The sequence below is a fragment of the Ostrea edulis genome, chromosome 9 (genome assembly GCF_947568905.1).
Source record: "Ostrea edulis chromosome 9, xbOstEdul1.1, whole genome shotgun sequence".
Lineage (NCBI taxonomy): Eukaryota > Metazoa > Mollusca > Bivalvia > Ostreida > Ostreidae > Ostrea > Ostrea edulis.
Genome location: NC_079172.1, coordinates 15020444 through 15031588, shown reverse-complemented (window position 1 = coordinate 15031588; position 11145 = coordinate 15020444). Strand labels below are relative to the sequence as shown.

Sequence of the window (11145 nt, the reverse complement as noted above, 5' to 3'; positions counted from 1 at the left end):
TGGTTTAATTACTTGTTTTACTGATTGCACGTCCTTTAGGGGACTTGTGGAATCATCTGCATGTTGTATAATTTTCATCTCTTTGTTAATTCCAATTTCAAAACCATGTATTGTGTCAGAAGATCTAATTCTTGTACCTAACATCTCTACTGTGATGATGAACAGTAATGATGATATTGGACATCCTTGATGAATACCTCTAGTCATTTACAAGTTTTAGATATGTAACCGTTATTTTTTACTCAAAATAAAGGTTTATTGTATAAGGTTCTAATCCAGTTGATAAAATTTGTTTGCTTTTTAAGCTCTGTGTTTTAGCTGATAAGATTTGAAGCGCTCCGATTTAGCTGATAAGATTTGAAGCGCTCTGTTTTAGCTGGTGAAATGCTGAGTTCACGTACTTCATTGCGTTTGTCCCATCGATGAATCTGTTCTTGAAGTAATTCAGGAATTGGTGGATTCAGCGGTGTCTGACTTCCCTATGGCGTTGATTGGTTTTTGTTGCTGTCTGCAATACCTCTACCGGTACTTTGTTGTTGGCTTTCGGACTCTGTAGTTTGGCAATGGGTCTGTAGATATTTGCCTGGGCAGAGTGTTATTGAGCTATTTGTTGATTTCGGAAATTCATCTCAATAAGATGGTGTTGGTCTTTGGGACATCAGTGTGGAAGTGGTCCCTGAACTTCCGCTCCATATCCTCAGTCCACTCTTCTGTCACGTCAGCCATTCTGACAACAGTGTCTGTGTTCTTTTCCTCCAAGGCGTTGAATGTTCTCTATGATCTTTCAAACTGTAACGTTAACATGAGTTGTGAAGTTAATGTTAGTGTTGTGTCGGACAGTCCGTTAGTACATAATTCCAGTTGATCTGTCAACAACATAAAATCTTTATCAATTGCATTCATTTACAGCCTTCAATATTTTATACAAAATATCAATGACCTTACCTTTATTTGATAATGTATTCAAAACTCGTTCGAGATAAAAAATACATTGAAAACAATTAATCAGTTATCTGTATGTAGGTTTTCTCTTCTATTTTTGTTTGTTTGTTTGAATCAATTCCCTGAATAAAACACAACGTGCAATACATTGAAACACGTTACACTCCAGACGAAAGCAATATATTCATTCATTGTCATTACACTATCGAAAGACCGGTCATGGGTTCAGTTGTAGAACGTTCGCGTCGTAACCAGGATGTAGTGATCATGAGTCCCAACCTGCTCGTGTGTCAATAATAAACCTACATGAAAAGTGAAGATAACGAACAGTGATCAATCTCATAACTCGTATAAGCAATACAAAACAGAGAGTTGGGCAAACACGGGCCCCTGGACACACCAGAGGTGGGAACAGGTGCCTAGGAGGAGTAAGCATCCCCTGTCGACCGGTTACACCCGCCGTGAGCCCTATATCTGGATCAGGTAAACGGGGTAATCTTGTGAGACGTAATATAGGTCGTGATTGCTCCTTAGTGAAACGCTCGGCATTTAGAAGTGAGAATCCTGGGACTTTCAGATGTGATCTTAAAACGGAGGTCCCGTGTCGCGGCAGGCGTTGGCGCTTTAAAAACAAAGGAAACTAGATTTAATTATTTCAATGCCTTCTAAAACAAATTCCATTTATCGATATGAATAAAAATGCGCCACTAATTTTTCTTTCTCGCGTTGGAACACGAACAGACATCTATTTTAGAAACCAAAATAAACAAAACACCTACACGGACATATTTACTACATGTCACTTTCTGTATGTATATATATATATATATATATATATATATATATATATATATATATATATATAAAGTCAAAAAATAAAATCCAGTACTCAAACTTTTATTTATAGCGCTTTCGCACTGCGGGCTCGTCAGTAGATTTTTAAAGAATTTATTGAATATATATATAAAGCACAGAAAATTTCACTTTATTTGGATACCCACTTCCGCCCCTACCCGGGGTTGAACTCACGACCTCCAGAACCAAATCTCATAGCAGCTATTTCTGTGCTTTATATATATATATATATATACTTGGTATATATTGTGTAGAACCCTGATGATATTCAGCATTCAGTGAAAATAAATACACGGTATCCCGATTTAAACTGACAATGATGAAAATATACATATAAGGAAATATCTTATGTTTTAATCCTAGTAAACAACTAAACATGTACGCAATCGGAAATGCATGGTTCTATAACGATAGAATGACGATTTTCACGGCTGTTGTTACATCATCAAATTCATCTGTACTTTGAAGCCAATTCTTGTAATTTCCCTCCGACCGTTTCCTCAATTGATTTCGATGTAAATAGTTTCCCTTTCAATTCCAGTAGTATTTAGTTTAGTCGGGGCAAAAATAGAATCGTATGTGATCATTGTGATGACCTTCAACCACGAACAAAAGGACAAGAACCCATAAGTGAAAATAATAAAATTTAATGTTTACTTGTCAAGCAGAATCCTGGTCACATCAATATCTATTTTGACATTCATCTCTTATCTTGGGCAAATCAAATATTGTACTGATCCCCAAAATAAATCTTACATTGATTTAGTAAATCAAGACTTCGGACCGCATTTTTAGGCATTCGGAATTCGTTTACTATCATCAATAAATGTATGTACGCTTCTCATTGTCATACACCGCGTACGTCGTAGAAATTCATAATTCTGCCATTGGTTGCTGTTGGTATATAGTGCTAGTTACCAATGGTAAACCATTGGTACCAACATTTATTGGTAACTAATTCTGCAGGTCAACCACATTTGCCAGTAGAATTACCAATGCGGGTTTTCCATTTAATAGTGTGGCCGACAAGATTCGGAATTTTGCCCTCGAGTGTTAACAAAATCTCATCAAAAATCATTCCTTTACAATAAAGGGGAAATCACTGAAATCATTTAAAGTGTAAGTGTGAGACAAGAATGCGCACGTGGTACTAATTGACGCTTCCTTGGCAAAAGAATATTACCGGATGACATGAATGAAAAGGTGAACATAACGAACACATCTCATAACCTATAAGGAATTTAAAATAGAGAGTTGGGCATACATAGACCCCTTGATACACCAAAGGTGAGATCAGGTGCCTAGGAGGAGTACTAGTAAGCATCCCCTGTCGACCAGTTACACCCGCCATGAGCCCTATATCTGGGTTAGATACTTGGAGTAATCCATAGTCAAAATCAGTGAGTAAAGAAGGGCCTAACATTTGGTATGAAACATGTCAGACAGCATTTGACACAATACAAGGTTGTATTGGCAAAGTAGGTCTTTATAACGACCACAGAATTTGCGAAATGCTGACTTTAAACGAGGCTGTTGAAACCCCTGTAACATCAACTTGTTTGTCAGTAGCCTTCTGCGATTTAAAAATATATATGCATCATGTCCAAGAAATTTGCCTGAATTTGCTTTAACAAAGCAACATCTAAAAGAGTTTTTGTTGAGTTTGTCATGTCATAAAATGACCAAAAGACACATTTACCGATTCTAATCATTGACGACCACTGGTAACCGTTCCTTACCAGAGGTACCAATGGTCGTCTGCAGCAATCGTTGGCAGAGATTTTGCCAACAGTTCATCATCTCATATAAATTTTAAGATAGCCAACATTACCATTGTGTAACATTGGCACCAATATCAAAACTCAAGATTTGTACCAAATTAAGGGAAAATTGTGAATGCGCCCACTGTCTTGCAAGAAAGAAATTATTTCATTTCTAAAACACTACGGTATGTTGCAAGGACTTTGGAATTCAATCCTCACTGTCAATCTACACTTGCAAAACTGCCTTCGACTACATATCGTATTCCTATAACATGGATTCAATTTCTAATGTAGACGGCTAATTGGCTTTCATTCCGGAATGAGGCAAATAAAACAAGATTGAATTATATAAAACATTTTATTATCAAATGTAAAAACATGGAAGACATCATAGCAATAAAAACAACAAAATGTAAATATTTATATACATTTGTATATTGCAATGTATATAATAAACAATAATTTGATATGTATGTAACTAACCAATCTTTGTTTTAAAAATATACGTATGTATATATTGTAAATATCATAAGGTAGATCACATCTGGCAAGTTTGTAATGGTACAGGACTGCTCGGATGAAGAGGGAGCTTCCCATAGCATTCCGGTAATTGTTTGCCTGCAGACACTTACTACTGAACCTAAATACAAACATTTTTTAAAAATCAAACAATGTGTAATTGTACAAATTTAAATATTCATAAAAACATTTAAAACTTCGGAAAGTCAAGAACTAAACTCACTTATAAATGTGTGTGCAACTGATACAATACATTGTATCATATAAATTGCAATTGTATAAATTGTGCATAAATTAAAATACAATGCCATAAAGTCGCAATCCAAAACTCCATATACTGCGAATGATACAGAATGGAGGTGTGAATGTTGAACTGACTAGATTATAATCGTGATATATAGGTTTTCATTATGCGCGGTCGACTTCATTGAATAATATACATGTGTACTAAAAAGACGATTTCAGAAAGTGGGAATTAAAACCCAACCCAAGTTGAGTATACGCACTTTGAATGTGCTTGAAAATCAAGTTTTTGTAAGGAAATGACTTATTTAAAATAAAACAATTGTACACAACACAGAACAACTGTTTAGTCTAAAATTAATTGCACAGAATATTGTGTAGTTGTACTGCAAATGATAAAATTGCATGGAATGATGCGGCTATTACATGAGCATTACACCACTCCCATCACATGACACATGGTGCCTGTATAACACACTTACACATTCTAGAACTCTCTCTTTCTAACAATAATCACTTACATATCATTTAATACATTTTTAATGCCAAGTTTTATGAGGTAAAATAGTTAACTTTACCATTTTTAGATTTACATAATTATAATAAGGTAATGCAGAATTTGTGAAAAGTTTAAGAGTTACTATTAACGATTTCGTCCTCAAGTGCAGTACTGTATTGTCGATTCTAATGATGCGATTTTGTGTATAATAGCACAGCTAGATAAAACTCTCACTCACTCTCTCTATTTCTCTCTCTCCACTTTCAATATATTAGTTACATATTAATGTACGATTTTAAAAAGCAAAACTAATACACCAAAAATCCCAAAGCTATATGTTATAATGAATTGTAAAAGCTGTGCATAGTTTAATGCATTGTTACAATGTGCCCATGTTAATCTAGTGAAAAAATCACCTTATAGATGTTGGCAAATGTTATCTGTGGATCAGAAATACAAATATATAATTTCACTGGAAAAGGATTCTAAGCACAACAAAGTAATGTTATACAGATTACGTGAAACACGGAAACATATACCGTCCCGGTAACAACAATTATCTATGACTTTTTTGATATGTTAAAAAACAGATTTGCTAATGTTTCGTGTAATTTTGCACCGTTCTGTATCGCCTCGACTTGGTCATTTTGTTTGATTTCCTTTTCTTTGTCTTTCTGTTTCGTTTTTGGCATTTGCCCTTCCGATTTCTTTTCATTTTCTTGGAACAGTTTCCCCTTAGTTTACTCCCCTTACATTTTTGCTTCCTCACAACTAACTTACCGTTTCTGGAGTTGTCTTTGACACAGGAATCCCAGAATCTTAAAGTATATTCTATGATTGTTTGTACATTTCCCAAAGCTTTTAAAGTCCAGAGTGGTCGATACCCACATGGGAAAACGTTTCTTCGTTCACATACTTTGGTCACGTCAAAGCTTTTCATTTGTTGGGATGGTTTCTGGCGATTCTTTCTGCAGTGAATTTTGCGATTGACACTAACCATTTTGCACATTACTTTTGTAAGTTTGCCTTTTAGTATCCAGCGCTCCCCTTCGAAATTGTAAGAGGCCTTTTCTAATACATCGTAAGCATATGACAAAGTGGCATATGTTTCGTGAATAAAGCGGTCCTGTAAAATAGTAAAAGTAGAATAGTAAAAGTAGAATTTTAAAATCGGCGGCACAAATATGTTTTTAATATTGAAATGAGATTTATGATAGACAGAACCATAAAACACTTAGTCTTTTTGAAGTTGGGATGTTTAAACATGCAAAAATAATTCACAGTTTGGGAGGACTGTCCAGTACCTTGTGAGTTTTTGGCAGGTGTTTCTTGATAGTATCGGTTAGAGGGTCCTCAACACATGTTGTGGAAAATGTGGAAATGTCAAAACCTTGTATGATGTTGTATTGCGTCTCCTTTGAAATTGACATATATGTGATTATTCAATGGACATCAAAATAATGATGAAATTGTAAAGAAATAGACATGTATAATGATTACGTATAAAATACTGCTAATCCCGTCTCACCATTTCTCTTTTGAATGACCTAAACGTTTCGTTAAGCGACTTCAGTGAATTGAGAACGCTTTCTTTTGTCACATGGTGGTTGCAGGTATTCAATTTGTCAGCATAACTCGATGACGAGCCATCACATGGGCGACATCTAGCAGCTTGTAAACCAGCCACAAGGGAGAGAACTAAGATAATGGTAATTCTGATATCTACCAACAAGAATAAACCAAATATTGTTACATGGAAGTAAACTTAATCATATATTGAATTATAAAACGCATAGCACATATTTTTATTTTTAAAAATTGTTAATCAGGAATTTTATTAAAATTGCAACCCTTAAAAACTTTACGTGAGATATGTTATATAAATTATATACCGTTTCCATGCTAAACAACTTGAAAATGTTTAATAACGTTGTGCCTTTAATATTGATTACTAGATATAACAATTTTTCTACAAACCTTCCATTCTTATCGAAGATTCTGATTGACAATTTGGTTCAAAGACTGTGCTTATATAGACCAATTTTGGAATTTTGGAATTGATCATTGTGAGGAAAAGTGAAACTTATCATTTTCCTCGTGGGGTAATCTAAATTTGAAAGTTTAGCTTACTTCTGATCTATATTATTATCCGCGAGAGAGAATTTCTAGGAATTGCACTATTGAATTATATTTACAGGTACCAGGAACCAAATGTCTATTATGTGCGGAGATAGTGGGAGATATACTGTGTTCCGGTGACGCGTCATACGCTGTCATTCAGAATCCGATTTAAATAATTATGTTAACTCGCAGCCCTTCCTGTTCCAACTATTGGCCAAATGTATATTTACATGGCGTTTTGTTAATTTTTAGCAGTATTGCAACATGTAAAAGAAGGCGTCGATTGTGTTCTATTAACAGACATTTTTCATGAAAGTTATGTAACAGATTCTAGCGGAAATATATAAATTTGCAAGACCTGCATATTTATGTTAGTTTTCATATTAAATCCTATACATTCGTTGTAAAATTGTTTGATGTTTCTTGATTAGGTTTGTGCAGATGAAGAATCTCCTGGGTTTTTTTTTCTCCTGGTCACTGACAGGTGCGTAAAGAAACACGAAAAAGTTGAAAACTTATTAAGAGCAGAGCTTAATGGGAGAAAACTACTATGAAGCCCAGTCTTTTCCCACCGATCACACCAATTATTCTAATTCACTAATGATACATACGTGCGGATGAAAGTCTAAACCACACGCCACAAAGAATATTGACGGAAATATTTTTTTATATAAGGTATTGAGATTGAAATTATAGTACCATGATAAATTATAACTCACTTAAATTTCAATACATTTTACACAGGTACAGATGCAAGCCATATTAATTTCTGTAAACATACTACTTTCCAAGTTAAGTCGTGTCTAACAAATTGCAAAGACTGGATATGTACTGGTTTTAATATATGAAACTAGTAAATGTGTCTGTTTATAAGTACATGTTTTGTTTAAGTTGATTTCAAAATGGAAATGTGATTGTTAAAACTAAAACATATTTGATTTTCCTTTGCCTGCAGCCAAGATTAATGAAATTAATTAATGGCCAACTACATGTGTAGCTAGTACTACACCTTTTAAGACACTCCTAAAAGAAAACAATTCACTGTACATGTAGCATATAATATACGTCCAATTGTCTTAAAAAATTCCTATCTAATATTAAATGGATATAGACGATTAATGGGATTTGAAATTCTATATTTATTCTAATATTGCGATACTTTCAGTCCCTTCGCTTCTGTTTGGTATCATTATTGGGTGGCCTTTTCCGGTAATATATTTTACAGACGCAGTATGTACTGTATAGCGAGTTAAATGAAGAAAAGTACAATTCATTTCCTGTACAAAAATGCAATTCTCTGATTGTTGAATGACGGAAAATTCAATTGAATATATTTGTAAATACCGTACTTCATGAATGAGTCTTTGATGAACGTTTTACACCTGATTGGAGCTTAGAAATTCCCTCTTATTGGACAGAGACATTTAACGTAATTTACACACTCCTTATATTTGTATATCAAAAGACTGGATATTAGTCACCTATCTACTCAATATATCAATGAAGAATAGGCGGAAGAAATAACAAAGATCAGCAATTTTCATGGATCTACCTCTTTCAAAGACGGGACAGCAAGTTGATTTGGTACAATGTGAAAGTGATAGAAACACATTTTAAATGCCAATCTAAGCTAAAGGTTATTTTAGGTCGGGGTTTTGCCACCAGTTCAGTTAAGAACATGGTCGCCATATGTTACGGGTGTGTATTCGGGCTAAATGGCATTATTTGATTGGTTGTTTGGAATTCAATGTCCGGAACTTAGTGCATGGGGATAAACATACCCTTTACAAGATTTTACACTTATATAAACTTCTATATTTATATAACTTTATGAAATGTCTTTTCATTTAGATTAAAGAATTCAATAAGGTTTTGTAACAAATTCTGTATAGAAAAAAGTAATTACAATCTCTTGTATATTGAATCCTTCTAAAATCTTACAATGGAATATTTTTTAGCACATTTGTATTGCTTCATATATGTTTCAGTTGGAATTTGGACTAAATTTGAAAATGGTTCAATTTTAAAGGTATCTATATACGGTAACGTACATGTACATGTAAATCAACATTAGGAACATCTTGTTAGAATTGAATAAAGCCTTAACTAAGACCTTAATCAATTGTTTTAAACTGAAAACAATAAATGTATAAATCATATTTTATGTTGTAGTTTGGCCACACTGGAATAGAGGACCCCCCCCCCCCCCCCCCCCCGTCTCTCATTAAAGAAAACCAAGTAACACATCAGTGAAAAGTCCAAGAGTACTATTTTCTACTAGTTATATGATTGATTGGTTGTATTTTGTTTAACGTTCCTCTCGAGAATGTTTAACTCATATGGATACGTCACCATTGCCGGTGAAGGACTGCAAAATTTAGACCTATGCTCGGCACTTACGGCCCTTGAGCAGGGAGGGATCTTTATCGTGCCACACCTGCTGTGACACGGGACCTCAGTTTTTGCGGTCTCATCAGGAGAACCGCCCCATTTAGTTGCCTCTTACGACAAGCAAGGGGTACTGAGGACCTATTCTAACACGGATCCCCACGACCGAATAGTAGGTATTCGAAAACGAATGTTATCATTTATTTGCAACCAACGTTCCGCCGAAGTATCATTCGTCTGGTTATAATTTCACCACATATACCTTACGCGTGATGCCTGATAGATCAATTGCAAATGCTGTTGTATGATAATAGTGTATACAATCTTTCCTTGACATAGTTAATACATCGGTTGTAAGAATTTGTATTTATCAAAATCACACGATGAAATATGTTCCTATCAATGTTGTTGATAACTTAGAAATTAATTTTATAAGAGATTTCTGTTCTAGCTTAGACCTAAATGATGTAAGTTTGTTTATACTAATCCACACAGATGACAAGATGAGTTTTTTGTTCTGAAACTCGGGAGTTTGTAACACATGCTGATTACAGTACTAGTATTCTGTTGAATTTAAAGGTTCATACATCTAAAACAAATATTACAGTGTTTAGAAATAAGAGGTGAAATACACGGAGAAGACGCGTGGCTGTAGAACAACAAGGTATTAGGTATTAATGATGAATTTAACTCTCTCGGTTTATTGATGAATTATAACGGTAAATTTTCAAAAACACAAAAACATGCTGCAGATCTAGACAGAAAGGCTTATATTCTGTAAGTGTATGTATCTAAGAAATCATGTTTTTAATGTACAATGTAGAAACACGATCGTCCTGTTTTAGATACCTGTGTCACTAGAGTACTTTTATATGCATAAGAAATTTGGGGTTGTCATAAAGCTTGCGATGAAAATAAAAAAAAAAAGTTCGAGTTGAATTTTTAAGGAAAGTTTTAGGTTTAGGACCCAAGGCTACAACAAATTACCGGTATGTATTGTAAAGGAAGACTATCTCTTTTTGTTAAAATGAAATTAAGAATTTTCAAATACTGGTTGAAGTTAAGTAGAATTGATAATTGTGTTTTGATCGCGTGTGATGAGGATATAATTTCACAAAATGCAAGATATATTTTAAATATTAAGGAAGAGTTGTCAAAGTCAGGATTCTATTACATAATGTGGTATTATTGAACAAAGTAATTCTCTATACACAATATTACACAACAAAGGATATGTAATGTCCAGGTGCAAAACACCCTTTCCATGTTATCACTTTCTTCTCAATGACAGCTTGTGCAATGTATTGTTTATGGTTTGCAGTCATGGTTGAGAAAAGCAATTGATTTCAAGCATAGGTTAAATGTCGAAATTTGTCATTACAGGGATATCATAAGGCCCTAGAGAGCCTGTACGCTATGTGCTCATGTAATGACGAAAGAGATGAGTGCCATTTTATTTTGAAAAGTTCATTTTACTCAGATACCAAACAAAAAAGTATACACAATTTGTTTATCACCATATTCCTGTGCATGTTTGAATTAGTCAATTTACTTAGTGCAAAAATAGTGAAAGAATTATGTAACCTAAGGGAAGTTTTAGCTAAAGCCACTTGCTACATTATATAGTGCTACGCATGATCGAATTGATTGAATATAACTGTTAACTTGCATTATTTGCATAATCTACACAATATGGTAATGTTGTACAAATGAACATTTATGACATCAATCTGATGAATCTTTTGGTTTAAAGAATAAATAGAATGAATCAATAAAATAATTATTCTTAAATGACTTCAGCTCATGTCTCTGTTC

At 34.1% G+C, this 11145-nt stretch overlaps 1 protein-coding gene across 2 annotated transcripts; it reads right to left on the bottom strand.

The window, feature by feature from the left end:
• Positions 1–3902: 3902 nt before the first annotated feature.
• LOC125658985 (uncharacterized) lies at positions 3903–6898 on the bottom strand. Of its 2 annotated transcripts, XM_048890462.2 has the most exons (6): positions 6799–6898; positions 6350–6543; positions 6126–6236; positions 5602–5947; positions 5238–5261; positions 4070–4200 (listed from the first exon to the last, which is right to left on the bottom strand). In XM_048890462.2, the coding sequence occupies exons 1-5, from the start codon at positions 6884–6886 to the stop codon at positions 5239–5241; spliced, it is 762 nt and encodes a 253-aa protein (XP_048746419.2). In that variant the 5' UTR covers positions 6887–6898; the 3' UTR covers positions 4070–4200; position 5238. The 2 variants fall into 2 exon arrangements, with proteins under 2 accessions (XP_048746418.2, XP_048746419.2); XM_048890461.2 differs by lacking the exon at positions 5238–5261 and having other exon boundaries at positions 3903–4200.
• Between the last annotated feature and the right edge of the window lie 4247 nt (positions 6899–11145).